The 23747-nt window shown below is 43.0% G+C and overlaps 1 protein-coding gene across 1 annotated transcript in view; it reads right to left on the reverse strand.

The window, feature by feature from the left end:
- The window catches only part of LOC103186731 (chondroitin sulfate N-acetylgalactosaminyltransferase 1), a 47083-nt gene extending 23869 nt beyond the window's left edge, over window positions 1–23214 (reverse strand). The window contains exon 1 of the mRNA XM_007905937.2: window positions 22466–23214. Within this exon, the coding sequence (XP_007904128.1) occupies window positions 22466–23108 (643 nt within the window). The 5' untranslated portion in view covers window positions 23109–23214. The remainder of the gene's footprint in view (window positions 1–22465) is intronic.
- Window positions 23215–23747: the final 533 nt, after the last annotated feature.

Raw genomic sequence — 23747 nt, forward strand, 5'->3', positions numbered from 1 at the left:
GCTTTGAGATGTCTAGAAGATGTGAAAAGACGCTATATCAAATGCAAGGATTATTATTATTATTCACAACAAGACTTTCTTAATGAAGCAATACAATTGGACTCATGGGTTAGGTTCTTTAGGGCAGCAATCAGAGATCCTTCTTCCAGCCACCATCTAAAGAGAAGTGTCCCTGTGAGACATTGGATTAAATCAGCTATCACGCCAGTGTGTTTAAATAGCTTGCCAATATGTTCTCACACTACGGCTGCTGAAGTCTGAAGGAAATTAAGTCAATCAGTGATCAAGTGGTGAGATGGTATTTTTAATATGCACCAACACTGAAATTAGAGGTTTTAAAATCAACTTAATCCTGCTGCACCGCAAATCAGAAATGATAGTATTGTAGAAATGGGCCATAAACTTTCTAGTTTCCAGCATGCAGCATAATAATAATCCTTGTATTTGATATAGCGCTTTAACACACATCTTCGAGATTTCTCAAAGTGCTTCAAACTACACTTAACTACACTTTGAATTAGGGTCAGGAGGGAATCTGCCACTGTTCCTTTCCCTGTTCCCAGATGTTAAAGAACAAATTGGATGATTGCTTCCAAACATAGACTTGTGCGGGAAAAGTATAATCCAGGCAAAGACATGAAGAGCAAGACCACACCAGAAGATAAGGTACCTTCAAATCAGTACAGAATTATTATTATTATTATAATTTAACCCCTGTTCACAGCTGATCATGACTGGGTCTTTGAAGCATCTATTTCTAATAAACCAGCCTGCCCTTACCCTAACACAAATAATTAACCCTTGAAACCAGAACTAGTGTATTACTTATTTCTACTGCACTAGAACACAATACCAACTAATCCTAGACTTGTGATTCAGAATTAAGTTGTTTTTGTGAATCATTCTGTCAATTTCGGTATTGGTAGATATTGGTGGACAGTGCCACTGATTGCTATTTAATTTCATTATCTAAGGTCTTGAGGAACTGTAGTAATAATAATAATCCTTGCATTTGATACAGTGCCTTATTACATCTTCGAGACATCTTCACAAAATATACTGCAAAATGGATTGACTGTATGTTTTGTGGGCAAAACACGGCAGCTAATTGTACACAGCAGTGTCCCACAAACAGTTGTGGATTGAGTGACCAATTTTTTTTAAGGAATTATTACCCCCGGAAAAGCAATCGACTAACAGCCGGGTTCCTACTTACTGTTAAATAAATAAAAACCTTTAGAGTAAGGAAACTTGTCCAATGTTTTACCCAGTCTTTCGATTGCGAGGCGAGTGCTCTAACCTCTGAGCTAGAGGACTCTACTAGAATTGACCTCAGCCCAAAATAAGCCATAGTAACTGTCCTGAACCGATCACATTTCGACATCACATTAGGGTCCAAAATGTAATAATTGCAAAACTGATATCTTTGAATTTGTGCCTTGCAGTTTGAGATGCGAAGAAAAACAATAATCATCGGCTTTCAAATTCTGAAAGTCAGCCAAGGCTGAGAAAAAGGCCAGCTTTGTTTTTTCTCTGCTGTCTGGTTGAGAAAAGGCTCTGGAGCAAAAAAGGAGGACTTTGGGGATTTGAAGGTTCACTTGATTTTAATTTAGAATCAAATTTTAATTTATGAAGCACAAATGTAGGCTGCAATTAATAAAAGTGACAACTGATCAGTGTCAGCAGTTTGAGGGGTGACTCTGATAATGATGACTTGATGATGTGCCATTATAATGGGGAAAAATTACATGGGAGGCTGAAATCCTCAATGTCAACTGCCAAAACACAAACAAGAATTTCATCCCTCTTGGTTTGCAAATATAACATTTTAGACCCATCGTCCACCCCATTACCCCCACAACAACAACAACTTGCATTTGTATAAAGTCCCGCATGTGGGCCAGTGTCTTGGGAGTACTTAAAACAAGAAAACTGTTGAAATTGCTCAAACAAGGAAGATGTTGAAATTATGGAGAAACTGCCTTATACTTAGAAGCAACCCCGTGAGAACATTGGGTAAAGAAAATACTCTGCTTATAGACAGACCCGGTCAGGGTAGGTCAGGACTCCATCTGCAGATAAGATCACTCCAACATATGTGGGCTGCACAAATGGCTGCACATGATCCAGAAAGTTGGTCTTCCTCTGCGTAATTCAACTGTAAATAATAGGCAGTTATAAACCAGGCACTATTTATTATTGAGCAAATAGCATCCTTGTTACCCTGCTTCCATATTTTTAAGCGCAATTAGTTTCTGACAGGGAGGAATATACACAGGAAAAAAATTTAAAATGGCACAGGAACACACAGGAACCATTTTGGCAAAACAAAAACCAGAAGCTCAAAGTTTTGATCAAATATAAATGTTCCTTCTTGGTTGCAAGTTTTCCTCATGACTCATAAAGATCAGGTTATATGACATGTTTTTGTTTTAGCTTCAAATGCCTTACATAACAAGGGGGGTTGTTATTTAAAAAACAATAACTTTTATTTCTCCTGTCAATTTCTCTTGTCGAGTACAATCTTTGTAGGAATGTGGATTCAGCTGGCCAACCTTACACAGGAACCGCTTAAACTTTGAACTCGACTCACATTTAAAACCACATTGGTTTGATTTACAAACTATTTCTATCTGTGTTTTAAAATCGACTGTTTAATTTATATCTTAAAATGTTGAGATCATAAACCTTTTACCTCTTGACCATTGAATAAAGTATTGAGACTTTTTCTGTGATTCTTAAAAAGAAACAGCTTGCAGTAAGAGTGAAATTGAAGAATTTTCCATAAGCCTGAACAATTTTACCTTTTAAGACATGATGGATTTGCAGGGTTTGCTGAGTTAGCTAATGCTGAGGGGGATATAGATGAGTATCCAATAACCCTGCTGTCTGTAAGCGCACGTGGGTGAACACCTAAAAAATGCAGAAAAAAACTCTTTTGCATGAAGACTGAATTTTAGACTTTTCCAAAATTCTGCACAATCTTGGAGCCCTGTAGCGTATCGATTGGAGCACTGACTTCGCAAGCGAGAAGATCTGGGTTCGATTCCCTGGCAGGGTAAAACCTTAGGCAAGTTTCCTTACTCCACACGCCTCGGATAATCTAGCAGTAAGGAGCAACCCGGTTGTTAGTCGATTGGTGGATCACTTTTCCTGGGGTAATAATTTCTTCAAAAAAATATTAAGAAATTGGTTATTCAATGTACAACTGTTTGTGGGACACTGCTGTGCGCAATTGGCTGCTGCGTTTTGCCCACCAAATATACAGTCAATTCACTTTACAGTATATTCTGTGAAGCACTTTGAGACGTCTCAAAGACATGATAAGGCTCTATATCAAATGCAAGGATTATTATTATTATTATTTTGAGGCAATTCTTAAGGCTGTGGCTTTAATGATTTGGGGCCACTGGTGAGAAAGGGGTCATGTTAACAATTGATGTCTTTCCCATGGTCAAAGAATCTGCTGCCACTTTCCAAGCTTACTCGCAATTCCCTCTGAAATGTCCACTCCCTCTCAAATAAAACCGTCACATCCTTGACCTCACCTATTGTCCTTCCAAACCTCCTGGTTCTTTCATCCCTGACATCTCCTCCCTCCACCTCTCGACCTCGTTATCACTCATGGCCTTAGACCATTTCCTTATCTCCTTCTCCTTCCTCATCCAACTCAATGGGACCCCACTAGCTTGGTTCGAATCCTACATAACCAACCGCCTTTACTTCATCTCTTCAAACAGTTCCTCCTCCCACCCCCGCCCGGTCAGTGGTGGACCCCAGGGCTCCATCTTTGGCCCCTTCCTCTTCCTCATCTATATGCTCTATATCCTTGGGACGTCCTCCCGACGTGAAAGGCATTCTATAAATGTAATTTTGTTGTTGTTGTTGCTGCTGCTCCCTCTTGGCAATGTCATGCACAGACATGGGGATGTCACACAAATCTACTTCTCCTCCTCCAGCTGTGACTTCAGGTCCGCTGATGTTCTCTCGGATTGTTTGGTGAACATCAGGGCCTAGATGAGCGAAAACTTCCGACAACTTAATGTGGACAAGACGGAAGCCATACTCATTGGCTCCCATCAAGTCTTCTATCTTGCAGCTCTGACCTCCTCAACCTCCCTGGCCTATCCCTAACTTACCAAATCAGTGCGTAACCTAGGCGTCAGGTTCAATCCCCGACTGTCCTTCCTTCCCCATGTCTGATCCCTGACTAAGACCACCTTCCTCCTCCTCTGCCACATTGCCCGCCTCTGACTGTACCTAACGCCAGACGCAGCTGAAACAGTCATCTATACTCTTCAAAACTCTGGAAAACTCTTCCTCTATCCCTCCGCCTTGCCCCCTCCTTCCCCATCTTCAAGTCGCAACTGAAGACCTTCCTATTCAACCATGCCTACGGTCCCCTCTCCCCGGCTTGCCGTCATGCTCTGCCACTGTCAAGTGCTATGGGATACTCCCCTGCTTGAGGAACGCTACATAAATGCAAGTTGTGGTTGTTGAAGAATTACTATTTGGTTGAGGCACTCAAGGGTTAATGCTGCAACACATAGAACCACATCTCAGCAGGAGTTGTTGTCTTCAATGGAAAGATAAGGGAAGAAGAGTGGGAGATGAAAGAAGTAATAGAGTTGGACACCCAAATTATTCACCAGCTTTAAGTTTCAGACCACAAGTGTCAATGAAACATGGTCATACTGTAGCATTAGTGCCTATTCTCTCCCGCACCAAACTCCGTGACCCCATCTCCCCACTCTCGACCGACTCCGTTGGCTTCCTATCCTTCAGAGGATCCAGTTCAAGATCCTGGTCCTCACCTACAAAGCCCTCCATGGCCTCACCCCATCCTACCTCTACAACCGCCTAACCCCCTACCAATCCGCCTGCTCCCTCCGCTCAGCCGGCTCCGGCTGCTCCACGTCCCCCGACCTACCCGCCCCACCATTGGCGGGAGAGCCTTCAGCCATTCTTCCCCCAACCTCTGGAATTCCATCCCCCATCACTCCGCCTCGCCCCCTCCTTAGCCTCCTTCAAGTCCCACCTCAAAACCCTCCTCTTCGACCATGCCATCAGTCACCCCCCTTCCCCTCCCCTCTCCCTCCCTGATCCCAACTCGGGTCTGAAATGCTGTACACTGTCCAGCGCTTTGGGACATCCTCCCGACGTGAAAGGCGGTATACAAATGTAATCTTGTTGTTATTCAACCGCAAATGTAGCCATGCCCCGAAATTATCCTTTCTGAAGCACATAAACGTGTGTATTGTTCCGATGATTACATCTTTTGATAAATCAAGTTGTCTGACAAAGAGCACGTTGGCTGCAGAACTTTTTTTTTAATTTACACACAGCACAATTTTTAAACAAAAAGAAAGATTTGAATTTCCATAAAAGATATGGGGAGTCCTGCTCTACCTAATGTCCTGGCACCTGTGGGACAGTCATTGAGTAAAGGCAACACAGCTGAGATTAGGTACACATACATTGATCTCATCAGGTTCTCATTCCCCTCCATAGACCATGACAATTAACTACCAAAAAAGCTCTTCAAAAAACATTGAGACTTCTGAACGAGTTAACTATGTGTAAGTTTGAGATAAAGCTCCAGGAAACCTCCTCCTCTCCGTCCATCCCCCCACCCCGTCCCCCCACATTAACTGAGAAATACCCCAGAATATAATCGAATTTTATATCCCAATTTAAATCTGATTCAAAGGGGATTCATTAAACTTAAAGAACAGAGGCAGAGAGATACGCTGAATGAATCGATCAATGTAACAGCTCAAGTATTGTAGCACTTTATAATGAGCGGGTATTTTACTTGATAAACAAAACATCTCTATGCATGATTCAATAAGAAAATCTATTTATTCTCACAAGTATATTATTTTAAACTTGTCAAATATATCTTGCGTGTTTTTTATTTGGGACAGTTTGTTTTGTCTTCAAATTGCGCTTTAGCTTCTGATATGATCAAGGTTACAGCTGGAAGTTGCAGACATATTCTGCCTCCTGGAACACAGGCATGTGGCTTTGAGTTTGATAGTGTGTTAGAATTTTGCCAAAATGGAAAAAATGGACATAGGAACAGGAGTGGGCAATTAAGCCCCTCAAGCATGTTCCACCATTCTATCAGATCATGGCTGATCTGTACCTCAAGTTCAGTTACCCACACTTGTTCCATATCGCATAATACCCCTGACCTAACAAATATATATCTGCCTCCGTCTTGAAATTGTGAGTGGATCCAGCATCCACAGCCTTTTGGGGGAGAGAGTACCAGATTTTCACTACCCTGTGTGGAAATCTGTGTATTTCAGCCTACAATGCCAATCCTTGAAACCATTACATCAGCGACAAAAAGCAGATGATTACAATTGTAATTTTTTTTAAATTAAAAGAAATCAATGAAGCAGATGCCTGACCACTAGTTTTACAATACCAAGAGTCAATAGTCTGATGACTGGGTAAAAGGCCCTTTAAGTTTCTGTTGTGTCAACACTAAAGTTAAATTTAGTTGTGCAATCCTTCCACCATTTCATTTGGAATTATAATTCACGCTGACGCGCTGGGCCATAAATGAAAGGTACATTCCCAGTAGAACAGGGCAAAATGTTGGGCAAGTTTCCTTACTCCACACGCTTCTGTTTACCTAGCAGTAAGTAGGAACCCGGTTGTCAGTTGTTTGGCGGACCGCTTTTCCGGGGTTAAATCCCTTAATAAGATAATAATAATAATTTGGCCACTCAATCCACGATTGTTTGTGGGAAACTGCTGTGCGCAAATGGCTGCCGTGTTTCACCCACACAGTATACGGTCAATTCACTTTACAGAATATTCTGTGAAGCGCTTTGAGATGTTTCGAAGATGTGATAAGGCACTATATCAAATGCAAGAATTGTTATTATATATTAAAGCTATAATACCCTCTGTACACGTGGCACATAATACACCTGGTTTACTTATGGCATTCTGAATAGAACCTACTGCTATGTTTCTGCACCATTTAAAGCTCTGATATCTTTTATCTAGTAATGTAGGAACTAAGAATTATGGGTGATTGGGATTGCTGGTCAAACAAGCTGGGTTAATGTGTGTAAGCTGGTAACAGTTCTTGCCATCTATAGCTATAGAACCATAGAAATGCACAGCGCAGAAGGAGCCTTACAGCCCATCGACCCTGTGCTGGTTCTGTAAAAGAGAAATTAATTTTATCCCTTTCTCCTGCCTTTTCCCCATTACCTTTACATTTCCTCTTTGGATCCAAGATACCCCAAATAATCTACCCCAAACCACAAATTCAATCTCTAACTTCATTGAATTGATGGTGGAATCCTAATTGGTCCTCTGATCTTACAATCCTACTAATGGTTTACAGTAATTGAACTGGTTAACTCTACCCTCTGCATCAGGTCTGCAGCTGTCTACCTGGGTAATAGCAGGGTTAATAAACACAACAATTCAAGCCATCAGAAGAATGATTAGGTTAGCAGCTGAGAAACAATCAGCTTTAAGACGAGAGAGAAACTGGATAGCTTACAGCTTTCACCTTTGGACACGAGAAGAAACTCCCTTCACTTCTCAGAGAGAGTTATGAGATAAGTAGACAGGAACTCAATTTCACATCATCGGAAAGGCAGCATCTCTGACAGTATTGTACTTCTCCCCACCCCCACTCAGCACTGCATTTGAAGTGCCAGCCTAGACTAGGAGCTGAAGTCCTACTGTGTGTGGGGTTTGAGTCCACAACTTGCTGACACAGATGTGAAAGTGCTACCAAATGAGCCAAAGTTTATCAGACATTCAAGGAGTGAAATAATTTTGTAATAGCTAAACAAAGCAAGGAATATTGGCGTGATGAGATCAAAAAATGTTTTAAATTTGACTCCGCAAGCAGTCGGAGAGTAACCATGGGTCTGTTTAGAAAATTCTAAGACCTTGATACAAATCTGCACAGAGGCAGGAAGTTTCACACAGGCAGCTGCAACCATACCAAAACAGCTTCAGCAAAGGCCACTTATGGAGTCAAATAAGTCTGTCAAAACACAGGCATGTGCAGTGACCACGACTGATGCTACAATGCACAGTGAATCAGGAAGGAAACACAACAAATAATATTTAGCAGACCCAGCATCATTTCGCTGGCATTTCCTTCACTGAAAATTTCATCAGACAGGACTGATCTCCCTCCAACTTATTTAAACTGACCACAAAATAACAGACAGCAGCTCCTTTTTGTTCACATCTAAAGCGTTCTTTTTTCCCCCCTGAACAAAAGGTTGATTTAAAAGATTGAAAATACTTTCAACGGCTTTGAATAGATGTCCAATTCCCTCTTGTATTTGTTGACACAATCTGGGTCATAACTTGTGTCAGCCTGGTTGACTTGGTCGCACTCTGGTCTCTGAGTCAGAAAGTTCTGAATTTGATTTCAAGATCCTCACACACGTCCACAAATCCCTACACGCCCTAGCACCTCCCTACCTTTCTGATCTGCTCTCTCCCCACTACCCGCTACCTCCACTCAACTGGTTCTGGCCTCTTGCTCGTCCCTCATCCCCTCCGTTCCACCATTAATGGCCACTGCGCCCCGAAGCTATGGAACCCTCTCCCCCAATCCCTCCGCCTTGCCCCCTCTTTGCTCTCTTTTAGATCACGACTGAAGACCTTCCCCTTTGACCGTACTTACAGTCACCTCCTCCCACTCTCTGCCTCGGTGTCAGGCTCTACCATTATTAAGCACTCCGAGACGCTGCCCTACATGAAAGACGCTATATAAATGCAAGTTGTTGTTCTGGATTCAAGCCGCACTTGTGGATTTTAAACTCACAGTCTAGACTGACACAGTGCAGTACTGGGAAAGCACGTCCCAAGGCACTGGATATTACCATAAACATTGTGAAGCTCTTTAAGACGTCCTCCTGATGTGAACGGTACTGTATCAAATTCAAGGATTATTATTCTTGTTTTTAAATTTGTCTTTAAAATGTTTGGGTGTGAAACATTATTGTCAACATAAAATCACAGAATTACACGTCACTTCCCCCATTGTATACCTGGAGAAGCCCCATGTACAATCTATGTGCAATAAACTATCCAGGAGGTAGGCAGTGAAGTCAGTCAGTGTCAAACAAATTCATGAGGGACTTGGGCAGCTATTCAGTAAAAAAATATTTGAGGAGAATGGGAGCCAGAATAGTGAAGGATTTTTTAAAAAATAACTTTGGGGCCAGAGACAGTTGGATGCAATAGCTTATTCTTGTACATTCCTATGTTCCGATGAGAGAAGGATATGAATAAAGTTCTGAGTTACCGTGCTGGAAACCTGCTCCCGTAGGTTACTCTCTCATTTCCTCTGGCTCGGCCACTGTTAAGTGCTCTGAGACGCTGTCCTGCGTGAAGGGTGCTATATAAATGCAAGTTGTGTTGTTATTGTGCTGGGCATTTGAATTTATACAGGGAATGACAGAAAGCAGGAACCCAAGACTGCCCTGTTCTGTTACTCCTTTTCCCAACCTTAAAGGGTGAACGGATTCATCAAAACTTGAACACAGACATTCTGGTCTCAAATCTGGTGTTCAGCTGCTGGAGATAGCCATGATGCACCACATATGGCTGACCAAATTGCACAACGAAACAGTGCCTGGGAGCTGCTGCTATCACACTTCTCATCACCGTGTGTATTTTGACAAACAGCCCAGGGTCCCGAATTATCCCATAACTGAAGCAGTCACTGGAGCAAACAGACTCTTGTTTGTGTTTCACACTCAAACAACAAGAACTCTTTATCAGCAGCCATTGGCAGGCAATTCAGTTTTCAATTTTTTTTAAGCTCGTTCTTGAGATATAGACAACACTGTCAGGGACAGGATTACTTACCTGCCTCCTTTTGCTCTGAACAGTACAGAGTACGCCAAGAACATGGCAGTAATCACAGAGGTCAGTGTGTGCTCAGATTGCTAAAGCCAATACGCTACGTGCTGCCAATGTTACAACAACAACTTGCACTTATATAGTGCCTTGCACTCAGGGTAGCATCTCAGAGCGTTTAACAGTGGTGGAGCCTGATTCCGAGTCGGGGGGGAGTGGGTGGGGGAGAGAAGGTGGCCATAAGCACCATCGAAGAAGAAGGTTTTCAGGTGGGACTTGAAAAAGATGAGAGATTAGGCAAGGAGGAGGGATTGAGGGAGAGTGTTCCAGAGTTTCAGGACGTAGTGGCTGAAAGCATGACCTCTGATGGTGGAGCGGAACTCCATCCTGCAGTCCCTCCGCCTCGCCCCATCCTTTGCCACCTTCAAGATCCGTCTCATCTTCGACTGTGCCTTCAATCACCCACCTTCCCCCCCTGCCACCACCCTCCCCGATCCTGAGCCCCAGCTCGGGTCCAAAACCCTGATGGTGGAGCCGAGGGTGCGAGGGATGAGCAGGAGGCCGGTCACAGTCGAGCAGAGGCGCCGAGTAGTGGATTGGGGAATTGAGGATGTCGGAGGGGTAGGGAGATTCCAGAGAGTGAAGGAATTTGCAAATAGATTTACATCTCCCTATAGAGCATCACACCGCTGCTCATCATTCTAATCTAGCCACTATCTCCTGAGAAACGTGGAACCCAGGATGTCAGTCTCCCCAACTGGACAGGAAGATGGGAAGAAGGGAGGAGTTGAACATTTCAAGTGGTACAGTTATTTTCATAAGTATATGGTGAGGGTCTGCAACCTCCATCCACTCCCGGCTGTCTTTGAACTCATTCCTCCCACCCAAACCCACACCTCTCCAGCTCTGAACGTCAGGTTGGACAACTTTCATTGTACTGCATGGTAGTCATTTACATTGTAGGTACAGTACAACACATTGGTCCCTCACCCCATATAAAGAGACCTTGCTCCCCCCTACCTCTGCGACCACCTAACCCCCTACCACCTGCCTGCTCCCTCTGCTCAGTGGGCTCTGGCCTGCTTCACGTCCTCCGCCTCACCTGCCCCACCATTGGCGGGAGGGCCTTCTGACACTCTGTCCCCACCCTCTGGAACTCCATCCTGCAGTGCCTCCGCCTCGCCCCATCCTTTGCCACCTGCAAGATCCGTCTCATCTTCGACTGTGCCTTCGATCACCAACCTTCCCCCCCTGCCCCCACCCTCCCCGATCCTGAGCCCCAGCTCGGGTCCAAAACCCTGATTGTTCAGCTGCTTGGGGTGTCCTTCTGATATGAAAGGCGCTATACAAATGTAATTTTGTTGTTATTATTTGTACAGAAGATGTACAATATCTTTCTTATATTACATGTCAGAAAATCTGTGGGCAGAAAGGGCTACAGGAGAGGGGAATGGGAGGCTCATTTGGAGTATTAACACTGGTATAAACTAGTTGAACGAAATGGCCTACTTCTGTGCTATAGCACTCTATGTAATGCCCGTAACTAACAAGTGACAAAGGCATGAATGAAAGTTTTCTGTTGTACAGCTCACGTAGAAGAAACCTTTACAAATGCCCAGCGAGCTGTAGGGAATGATCCAGCACTGTGCTTTTTGGTGCTAGATGTGGAATCACAACAGCACAGGGTCATCATCCAGGGAAATGAGGAGGGCAAACACTAACCATCTAAACTGTTGCTCTTTATTGTACATAATAGCACAACAACAACAAATTATATTTGTATAGCGCCTTTCATGTCAGGAGGACGTCCCAAGGGGCTGGACAGTCAGGGATCCGCACCTGAGCTGGTGGTTGGGATCAGGAGGGATGGAGGGCGGGAAGGCTAGCCTTCCCCTAGGAAGGAGGGTGACTGATGGCATGGTTGAAGAGGAGGGTCTTAAGACGGGTTTTGAAGGAGGCAAGGGAAAAGGCAAGGTGGAGAAACTGTGGGATGGAGTTTCAGAGGGTGGGGGACAGAAAGCCCCAGGGGATAATATACCATTTTTTGAAGCTCGATGTTTATCGAGAGCTTTGAACCTTATAGGCAACTGTGCTCGTGGTTCATTTCAAGTCATAAAGGGAAAACCTTGACCGTGTCCCGAAATTACAAAACCTTAGACTGCTTTTGACAAGGGGGGAGTGGGGTAATTAAAATAAATAATATTCTAATTGCTGAGTATACACAATTTAATTCTGTTCCTCTCATTAATAGAGTGCTTGAAAAATAAATTCTGTCAATAACACTAAAAGGTTCTACAATGCACCAGGATTGGTCTTAATAATTAATAATAAACACATATGCACTATGCTCTGTAGTATATCCTGCTGCTTTGAAACTTCCTCCCAACATTATATATATATATAGAAATATATATAATAATCCTAGTATTTGATATAGCACCTTATCAAGTCTCACGATAGCTCAAAGTGATTCACAGAATATACTGTAAAGTCATTTGACTGTATAATTTGTGGGCAATATATATATATATTTATATCTGACACGAATGGTGCTATACCAAATACAAAGTTTTTTTTATCAAGTAGGAACTATGAAATGATGAAGAGGAGCATACTCAGCTCCTCATTCTCCCTTGAGGAAGTAGCTTGCGATTAATGCAGTGGCCACAGTGGCCTTGCCCACTTTGCAACTGCTACAGATTATTCCTTTAGATTTTTACAGACAGTTATACACAGCAATTTATTCTGTGCAAAATGAAGCCGAGCACTTAATTGTGCTTTCATTCGAGAGATGGTGACAGAAACAAGCACTGAGCTGAATATTCAGAGAACTGCAGAAACTATTCTGCAAAATTGCTAAGTAGTGGAAGATGAATTATCAGTCTTAAAGATGGTCTCAATCATCGCTTCGATCTAATCTGTGAACACAACACCTGCGAAATCTGTGGCAGATTTCCATCAAGATTAATACAATTCTTGTGGGACTAAAACCCCTTGGACAAAAATGCCGATCTAGAAGTGGAATCATCACTGTTAAATTTATCTCCCTTCCAGTCCATTGAACGAATGCCCCATTCCTCACTTTATCCACCTAAACAGGGTGAAACACCTAAATGCTGAATGGACCCACTGGGATTTGATCCCAGAACATTCGGTCTAAACTGACTTGACTTGAGAAGTCTCCTAACCTTGCCAATTCCACTTTGCATAACTCAGGGCCTCAAGCCATCAATTTCCTTCCCTGGCACCTGTACGGAAATTGACCTCCACAACCCTGAATCCTGGCCTCTTGTTCCATTGCCTTGACTTACCTAAAGCTGTTTTTCAGGGATTGTTTTCTCTATATCTATCTGTGATAAAACACAAAGAGGTGCTAACACATTGTATAATAATTCATTTAAAAAAACAAAATGGTGTTGGTGGATAATTGTTTGTTATTATCCTATCCTTAAAATGGATTTTCAAATTAGTTATGGTCAATAATTACCACGTATACTATAGCATTATAGTGCCTCATGTTTGGACTTTGCACTCACAGTTTAGGCTGACCTTCCAATGCAATGTTGGGGGCGCACTGCATTGCTGGAGGTGAGATGAGATGTGAGATTTGAAACACTCTGGGGACAATATGAAATGCGCTATATTGCGCAAGTTGGTGTTGTTGAAACCAAGGTCCCATCTGCCCATTCAGGTGAACATTAAAGACCCACTGCACTATTTGAAAAAGAGAAGGGAGTTTCTCTCAAATAAATTTGGTCATTCACTCCATGGGTGTTTGGGGACATTCCTGTGCGCATAATGGCTGCTGTGTTTGCCTACAAATACACAGTCACTACATTTCAGCAAAAAATCCTGTGAACATAATGTAAGAAAAATTATTTAGTGTCGGATTTTCAGCTCTCTTTGGGTGGCTTGGAGTAACGTAGGGTTTAATGTAAGCTCACAACTTAATTAGCACATTTTGAATGAAGATTGTAAACGTCAATGCTACAAATGGGCAGACTTTATAGCTCTGATCTCTCACTTGTTCCAAAATGTTTCGCTGGGTAAAGTCCTGCATTCTTTACATACCTTATGTAGGGCTAATGGGTCTGCTCAGAACTGGAAGCCCCTGCCAATGCAAACAGAAAGGAGGGTGCACAGCAGTTCCCAACTACACTGGACCCTCTCTCTCTCTCTCTCGAAAGCTATCTTTGGACTTAATACAAAAAGTGTCTCATACAGAGAGGAATGTAAGACAGAAGGTACTTTATGCGGGATACTTGTTGGGACAGGAAGTTATGCAATTTTCATGACAGCTTCAGCCATGTCTGCATAGCTCAAGAGCACTGAAAAAAATAAGGCCTTATGACAAGATCAACTCATTTTTTTTCAACTAAAATAAGAAGTTAAATTTAATTTTATCACAAGGTCTCCCTCCAACAGACACACTTCCCCCTCTTAAATGCTGCACGTCTCCTATTACTGCTAACTTCATTATTTATTGGACTGTGCTTTAGTTTATACTGTGCTTCTACGAAATGCTGGTTTAAGTGCGTCTCTGAAGCAGACAGACTAAAACTACTCTAAAGTCGGTGAGTCGAAACAATTGCATCAACCAGATTGTACCCCCAACCTAAAGAATGAATTCTGAAACAGAGAGGGTTGAGGGGAGAACTGATAGAGGTCTTTAAATTTGTGAAGGGTTTTCATGGAATTAGATTGTGAGAAACTATTTCTACTGGTCGGCGTGTCATTGACTTGAGAGCAGCAATATAAGATGGGGTTAGCAAGGAAGCAAAGGGGAACATTAAAATAATTTTCTTTACAGAGAGTTGTTAGGATCTGGAATGCTCTTTGAGGTGGAGTGTTTGAGGCAGTGTCCACATTAAGTATCAAGAGGGAATTACATTTGCTCCCTCCTTGCACGTTTTCGGTTCGCACCTTCCTCTTTGACCGTATCTACGGTCACTTCTCCATACGACCCGGCTCTGCATCAAACTCTGCCATTGTTAAGTGCCCCGTGTGAAGGGTGCTATATGAGTGCATATTGTGGTTGTAGATAGATATCCGAAGAGGAATAAGCTTCAGAGTAAAAGGCAGATAATTGGGAATGAATGTACTACTACTTCCAAGAGACAACATAGACACGATGGTCCAAATGGCTTTCTTCTGTACTGTACGTTTCTGTTTATTTGTTATAGTTCGATACATTGCCCTAGCAAGCAATTCAGAAGAGAAATAGTAAAATGATCGCAGATAGTTAAGCACAGCTCAAATCTCAATAGAACCTGAGATTTGAAACTTGTGATCCTTGAAGCAAGTCTCACAATAATATTAACTTAAAAAGGAGGCTCAGAATAAAAGTGCTGTATATACAAACAGCTCTGATCAGAGAATCAAGAGAGAACTGGAAAAAACACTCCTGGTAATTAAATAGACAGAAGAAGCATGACGTCATCTCTGAAGTTGAAGTTCTGTTAAAAGTCTTTGTTGAGAGAACTACTTAGGAGTGTTAATAAAATTAATTGACGACAGTTTAGATTCTCAGTTAAGAGAAGGCAGAGCTTACTGACTATATGGAGCATGAACCACCCAGGTAAAGTGTGATCTGATCAGAGGTTTCAATGATTCTCAGCCAGCCCACTGTAACCTTTATGTCTCCATTGACTGCACATTACAAAACTCTCTAGTTTTGGTGGAAAAGACCAATTGGATCCCTGTATCTCAGTGGTTAGAGCACTCACCTCACAAGCGAGAGACCTGGGTTCAATTCCCAGCAGAGAGAAATGTTGGGCAAGTTTCCTTATTCCACACGCCTCTGTTTACTCAACAGTAAGTAGGAACCTGGTTGTTAGTTAATTGGCAGATCACTTTTCCAAGGGTAATAATTTCTTCAAAAAAAAATTGGTCACTCAATCCACGACTGTTTGTGGGACACTGCTGTGAGTAATTGGCTGCGCATTTCGCTCACAAAATATACAGACAATTCACTTTACAGTATAGTCTGTGAAGCGCTTTGAGACGTCTCAAAGACGTGATAAGGCGCTATATTAAATGCAAGGATTAATATTATTGGTTTCTGCTTAACTTCTGTGGGGCTTTAGTCAACGTTAACATAATTACAACAAAACTTGTCATGCGGCGTAAAAAATGGGATGCTGAAGAAAGGATTTGAAGTGGTATCACTTTGAATCTCTTTGGAAATCACATTTTGTTCTCATTTGCAAAGGTCAAGAAGACAATATGACTATTCAGGGAGTGAATAGTCTCTTCATAGTTACTAGTAACAACAGCAACAGCAACAGCTTGCATTTATATCGCTCCTTAGTACTTTGTTTGAGACCAGCCATTGGTTTGCATCTCTCGTTTATAAAAACAGATAGTCCTTTCCCATGAGGTGCACACCCAGACAGCAAATGAAGAACCTAAGCATAACTAATGTGCCTCTGAAATTCAGTGACTCTTAAAACCTATGAATCATATAAGTATCTCAGACACACTGTGATAATAAAATTGGCTGTTCATTTCAAGGCTGTTTGTTGGACATTGCTGTGTGCTAATATGCTGCCGCTGTTGCCTACAAATACAGTCACTCCATTTCACAGTAAATCCTGTGAAGCACTTTGAGACATCCTTCCGATAAGGCGAAATACCAAATGCAAAGATTATTATTATTATACAAATTTCTTCAGAAGAACCCATTAAGAACAAGTGACAGGAAAAAAAAACTTCTCTCATGAATTTGATGCTTAACACATTGAGGAATGTTTGTACTGAAAAACTAAGCATTTTTGCATCAAGGAATCTTAATAATAATCCTTGCATTTGGCATCGCGCCTTATCATGTCTTCAAGACCACTCAAAGTGCTTCACAGAATATACTGTAATAATAATATATTTTGTGGGTGAAACACGGCATCCAATTGCGCACAGCAGAAACAGTCATGGATTGAGTGACAAAATATTATTATTATTTTTTGAGGGATTATTATCCCCAGAAAAACGATCCACCAATCGACTAACAACTGGTTCCTACTTACTGCTAGGTGAACAAAGGCGTGTGGCATAAGGAAACTTACCCAATGGTTCGCCCTACCCAGGAATCAAACCCAGGTCTCTCTCTCTCGTGAGGCAAGCACTCTAACCACTGAGCTGCAGGACTCCTTACGTCAGATATAAATTTCCCACTACTCTATCCTAATAATGCATCTGAACCCCAGAACTGCACAAATCGGGCACTTTTTTACTTCTTACATTCCACTGCACCAATGTGACATTTTTCATTTCCCAGACCAGTCATCCTTTAAGAGTCAGTTTGCCAATTTATCATCAAATTAAGTCCAGTTTTGTGCTAAGAGCCCACACCTGCTGGGAACTGGCTTGAGATTGCCCAAACTCATTTATCAAAGGACCCTTAAATCTTTTTGTTATTCCTATAGTTTAATACGTATGTGGCTATCACCATTAGACAGACTGTTTTTGTGTCTATTTGAACCATCAGAAGATGCCTGTGAGAGTTTGATTACACACCACTGTGCTATCATTAATAATGTCCAATGAAGATATCATCTATCGTCACTTCCAATAAGAGTCTAAGATAAACATTATGCCCTTTAATCATATCCCTCTGTAATATATTCCAGCCAAAGGAACCGCAGCTGAAAGGGAATATTTGTTCAGTGTCTTGTTCATTCTCCACCGTCTAGAGTATTTGTTTAACTGCAGAAATAGGATAAATGAATGTTTTGCTCAAGAAGCAGCATTCTCATTAAACCGATTCCCAATGCAGATTTAAAGGGAGGTGGCGGTGGCTAAAGCTGAATGTATAAATAAGTGAATGTGCCCACATGATTCAAAGACATGATAAGGCGCTATAACAAATGCAGGGATTATTGTTATTATTATGATCTGTAGTTTTATTTCTACTGCAGCCACTGTTAGCCCAATTGAAAACATACCAGAACTGATTACTGTGCAGAACAGGGGCCTTTGGTTTGTATAATAAATAATTGCAAATGCAGCTTGTCAAACATCAGACGTGGCAGGATCATCCTTAAATAATGATATCAGGGAACTGCGACAGTTAATACTGAAATAATTATTCATGACACAGTTCCAATTAGATTTTACAGGTGTCTGGTTATTTCTCAACGTAGAATAGCAGGTCTCACCACCTCCGGACTGCTTTATTGAAGGAGCACTGACATGTACAAGTTCTCCCCAGATTTAATTTTTACGAATCAATGTCAGATGGAGATAATAAATGAATTAAGGCTCTTTGGACAGGCTGCAAAATGACTTATTCAAATAAAAGTATTCAATCTATCCATCAAATATAAAGATTATTATTATTATCTCCCTCACTGTCATTACAACAAGAACAAATTACTTATGTATAGTTCCTTTCACATCAGGAGGACATAACAAGGTGCTCAACAATCAAGGATTTGGACCCAAGCTGGGGGTTGGGATCAGGAGAGGTGGAGGACGTGGAGGGTGGGATTAGGAGGGTGGCTGAAGGTGCGATCGAAGAGGAGGGTCTTGAGACGTGCTTTGAAGGAAGCAAGGGAGGGAGCAAGATAAAGGGACTGGGGGATGGAGTTCCAAAGGGTGGGGGCAGAAAAGCTGAACGCCCACCCTACGATAGTGGGACGGGCTGGGCGGGGGAATGTGGAGCTGAGCAGAGGGAGTAGACAGGTTGGTATAGACTATCTATCCTTTGGGGGATGTGGCGCCAGGCGAGGGTGTCAAGCACCTTCTAACCTCCCTGCCTCTCCTGATCTCACCCCTGCTCGGACCCAAATCCTTAACTGTCTCACTCATAGGGACGTCCTTCCAACGTGAAAGGCGCTAGACAAAAGTAATTTTGTATTGTTCTGTAATCTCTGAATAAATGGCTCTAATGGAACATTTCTCGGTGGGTAGACTTTTATTCGAAGCAGTTCTAATTGGTTTTAGATTTTATCTTAATTTATTCAGCAAAAATAAATTAAATTGTTAAACACAGGAAGGAGGAATGAATCTGCATTACATAATTGCCTCCCTGGGGAGTGTTCCTGGAACAGACAGAAAGAGGCTGCTCGGAAAATGGAATTGCTGTAACCAATATGTTGCTAATAGTCACCTCTGGTGGGGGCAGCAGGGTCAACAAAAGCACAGTCAAAAAGGAGCGTCTTGAGATGGGTCTTGAAGGAGGCGAGGGAGGGGCGAGGTGGAGGGACTGCGGGATGGAGTTCCAGAGGGTGGGGACAGGGAGGAAGACCGTTGGCCTGCCCGCCAATAGTGGGGCGAGCAGGGCAGGGGATGTGAAGCAGGAGTCCCCAGAGCGGAGGGAGCAATCAGGATGAAAGGGGGTTAGGAGGTCGCAGGGGTAGGGTGGAGTAAGACCATGGAAGGTTTTGAAGGTGTGGACCACGATCTTGTACTGTATCCTCTGTGTGATGGGAAGCCAGTAGAGCTGGGCAAGGATGGGTTGATAGCGTCATAGAGCCTGGTGCAAGAGAGGACACAGGCTGTAGAGTTCTGGATGATCTGCAGCCTTTGGCGGGAGGAGTGGGAGAGGCCGACAAGTAAGGAGTTTGCATAGACAAGCCTCAATGTAATGAAAGTATATATGAGGGTTTCGGCGGCCTGTGGTGTGAGATAGTGGCAGAGCTGGGCGATGTTGCGGAGGTGAGGCAAGGCAGAGCGGGTCATGGTGCAGACGTGGGGTAGAACAACAACAACAAGAAGATTACATTTGTATAGCGCCTTTCACGTCAAGAGGACGTCCCAAGGTGCTGGACAGTGTACAGCATTTCAGAACTAGAAAGGATAGTTGAGGATCAAACAAGTCCCCAAGGTTCCGGCCGGCTTAGTAAGGTGGAGTGTGCATCCATGGATGGTGATGCTGTCAGCGTCTGAGGTGAGGAGGCGCTGACGGGAGCCAATCAGGAGAGCCTCGGTCTTGTTGACATTCAACTGAAGAAAGTTAACTCTCATTCAGGACTTGATGTCTGACAGACATTCTGTCAGGACAGCAGTGTTCCTGGAGTCAAGGGTGGAGGTAGAGAGGTACAGTTGGGTGTCATTCACATACATGTGGAACTTGACCCCATGTCTGTGGATGATGTCACCAAGAGGGAGCATATAGATATTGAAGAGGAGGGGACCAAGGACAGAACCCTGAGGAACACCGCACGATACGGTGCGGGGGCTGGAGGAGAAGCTGTTTGTGGAGATGAAGTAGAGGCGGTGTGAGAGGTATGATCTGAACCAGTCAAGGACAGAGCCGTGGAAGTTGAGGTGAGAGGAGAGTCGGTGGATGAGGATAGAGTGGTCAACGGTGTTGAAGGCAGCAGAGAGGTCAAGGAGGACAAGGAAGCTGAGGGAGCCCTGGTCGCAGATGGACAGAATGAAATTCTTCACTTTGACCAGGGCTGTTTCCGTGCTGTGGGCGGCATGGAAACCTGATTGGAGGCATTTGTGGCGGGAGAGGAAGGAGCGAAGCTAGGAAGCAATAACTCATTTCCTTGGAGAGGAAAGGGAGGTTGGAGATGGGGCAGTAGTTTGAGAGTAGAGATGGGTCCAAGGAGGGTTTTTTCAGGATAGGAGTGATGACGGCCGTTTTTAATGGGGTGGGAACAATACCAGAGGACAGGGAGAAGTTTATCATGTCTGTAAGTAAAGTGGCAAGGAAGTAGAGATGGGGACGGTGTAGTAGACAGAAGGGCAGAGGCAGCTGAGTGGATCTCCTTGACTTTGGATTCAAGGAAGTTCAGCATCGTCTCGCAGTTGTTATTGGCAGTGAGGATGGGCGAGGCATGAGAGGGTGTAGATGGTGTTCCTGAACTGATATATGAGAAGCCCAAGAGCAAGTGTTAAAGCTTTGAATTCTGGTGTCCAACCTTGGAGTGGTGTAGCTATCTGACCTTGAAGGCCGATCAGCACTTGTGGAACTGACCTCGGCAAGCGTCAGTGCATCAAAACAAATTTGAGTCCTGTAGCTCAGTGGTTAGAGCACTCTCCTTACCTAGCAGTAAAGTAGGTAAACAGAGTCATTGCTTTTCCAGGAAGTAATAATCCCTCAAAAAAATACTAATAATTTGATCACTCAATCCACGACTGTTTGTGGGACTCTGCTGTGCGTAATTGACTGCCATATTTAACCCACAAAATATACAGTCAAGTCATTTTACAGTATCTTCTATGAAGCGCTTTGAGACGTCTCGAAGATGTGATAAGGCGCTATATCAAATGCAAGGATTATTATTATAAATAATAACTCTCAACTCCAGTCTACCAATATTGTGTCCTATCTGAGATTGCCAAATGTAATAGGTTTCCACCTAGGTAGAAAAAATAGAAAAGCAGATTATTTTCTAGAAGGGGAGAGACTAGGTAGTCTTAGTATTCGGGGGGATTTAGGTGTCCTTGTACACCAACTACAGAAAGTTAATATGCAGGTACAGTAAGCAATTAGAAAGGCTAATAGCATGTTAGCGTTTATTGCAAAGTGGTTAAAGTACAAGAGTAGGGAAGTCTTGCTACAATTGTATCGGGCCTTAGTGCACCTAGAATATTGTATGCCATTTTGGTCTCCTTATCTAAGAAAGGATATACTCACCTTAGAGGGGGTGCAGGGTAGGTTCACTAGGTTGGTTCCTGGGATGAGGGGGTTGACCTATGAGGAGAGATTGAGTAAACTAGGCCTATATTCTCCAGAATATAGAAGAATTAGAGGTGATCTTATAGAAACCTATAGGATTCTTAAGGATCTTGACAGGGTAGATAGTGTGAGACTGTTTCCCCAGGTTAGAGAATCTAAAACTAGAGGTCATAGTCTCAGGATTAAAGGCCAGCCTTTTAGAACTGAATTGAGAAAACATTTCTTCACTCAGAGGGTAGTGAATTTATAGAATTCTCTGTCCCAGAAGGCTGTGGATGCTCAGTCATTGAACATATTCAAGACTGAGATCGATAGATTTTTAAAAACTAAATGGATTAAGGGATATGGGGATAGGACGGGTAAATGGAATTAGGTTAGAAGATCAGCCATGATCTTATTAAATGGTGGGGCAGGCTCGAGGGGCCGAATGGCCTACTTCTGCTCCTATTTCTTATGTTCTTATGTAATGTCAAATCACAGCAAGTTTGTGCTGTGGCTCCACACCATTGAGAACTAAGTTGTCCTGACTCACTAAAACACATCTTATGACGCATCCAAAATAAATATCATAAAATAAAATATACCCTGTAAATGCTCCCTAACATTTAAAATAAGTAAAATAAATCCTCCCTGATAATTAAAATAGAATAAATAATTTGGAATTGTCTTTTGAAGACTGTTTGTGGGACACTGCTGTGTGCAATTAGCTGCTCTGTTTCATCCACAAAATATAGTCATTTCACTCTACAGTATATCCTGTGAAGCGCTTTGAGACACCTTGACGACGTGATAATATATTAAATGCAAGGAATATTATTTCTATATAGGACTCTCACATGTTAGGGCTAATCTAGGCCCTGTTGTAAAAGGCAAATACACTGTGACTCACAGATCTCCCACACCCTACCTCACACTGTAGTTTCAAGGGGAAAGTCAATGTTTTTAATCGTGTATTAAACATTACAAACCAACCTTCAACAAAGTCAGCGGCGGCGTGCATGCGTTGATTTGTTGCTCCTTCATCTTCAGGGGTGTTCAAAGCCTCAAGAGCCACTTCAATAGCTTCCACTAACTCATCCCGCTTGTCCTTCCTGACTGGTTTCTCTTCAGGATGTCGCGTCAAACCCATCTCCAGCTGGTACACCTTCTGCAGAGTGAAGCTCTCAAACGGTACCACTGCATATTCCGTGGGCAACTTGACACCAGAATGGACCTCTGCCTTGTCTATCTGAGAGTGCAGGAACTCCAACAGGTCCCCTTGAGTTTTCGCCCGACTGCTCTGGTCAAAGTTAACGCCAAGCGAATCTCCATAGCGACCTTGCATGGCTTTGAGCTGCTCGCTTCTCTCCTGCAGCTCCTCCTTTAGCTGTGCAATCTGCTTCTTCAAGCTGTTGATGTAATTGCGGTGTTGCTCCTCGTGCTCCTCGAGCAGCACCTGGATGTTGTCCTTCCCAGTCGGACTGTTGGACCTTGGCAACACAGGCTGTCCATCTTCTGCCTTTGGAGTGCAGGCCAACATGTACAGCAAGGACACCGTGCAGCACAGGAGGACCAGGATCACCGCCAGCCGCCAAATCCAGGCAGGCATTCCTCTCCGTATCATTCTCATCCACATTGGGTCGTATCCAGTTAGTCAGTCCAGAGTGACTTGACAGCAAGAGCAATCCTCTCTGAACCGAATGGTTCAGTCCTCGTCATTCCTCTCATTTCAGACTAGGGCAGCCTTGGACTGGCAGTGGAACAGAACCTGGAGGGGCAAACACACAACGACAGAATCAGAATCATCAGCACTAACTGAAGATAGGTTACATCAGAAGGGAAATTAAGACTGTAGGGGCAAGTTTAATAATAACAATAATCCTTCCATTTGATATAGCGCCTTAGCACATCATTGAGATGTCTCAAAGCGCTTCACAGGCTACACTGTAAAGTATTTTATGGGCCTCACTCACTTGCCTCACTCCAAGTTTAGGACAGACATCAGTCAACATGTTGTTACGCTGAGGGTATTCACAGATTTGAACCAGTTAAAGTGTGGTTGAGATAAGGACCAATTTCTTCACTAAATCTGGAAACCTCATAATCTCATCAAATGAATCTTAACCAGCAGTGTTTACCAGCAGCCAAGAATGTGGTCTCAGCCGGACTAACCCAGGAGAAATTACAGTAAAGTTGAAATGAGAAGTAGAGAGAGAGAGAAAGGGGGGAAAAAGGGAAGGTAAAAAGTGACAAGAAGTTTTGAGTAAAGGTAATA

Source organism: Callorhinchus milii, unplaced genomic scaffold, assembly GCF_018977255.1.
Source record: "Callorhinchus milii isolate IMCB2004 unplaced genomic scaffold, IMCB_Cmil_1.0 Scaffold1, whole genome shotgun sequence".
NCBI classification, from domain to species: domain Eukaryota; kingdom Metazoa; phylum Chordata; class Chondrichthyes; order Chimaeriformes; family Callorhinchidae; genus Callorhinchus; species Callorhinchus milii.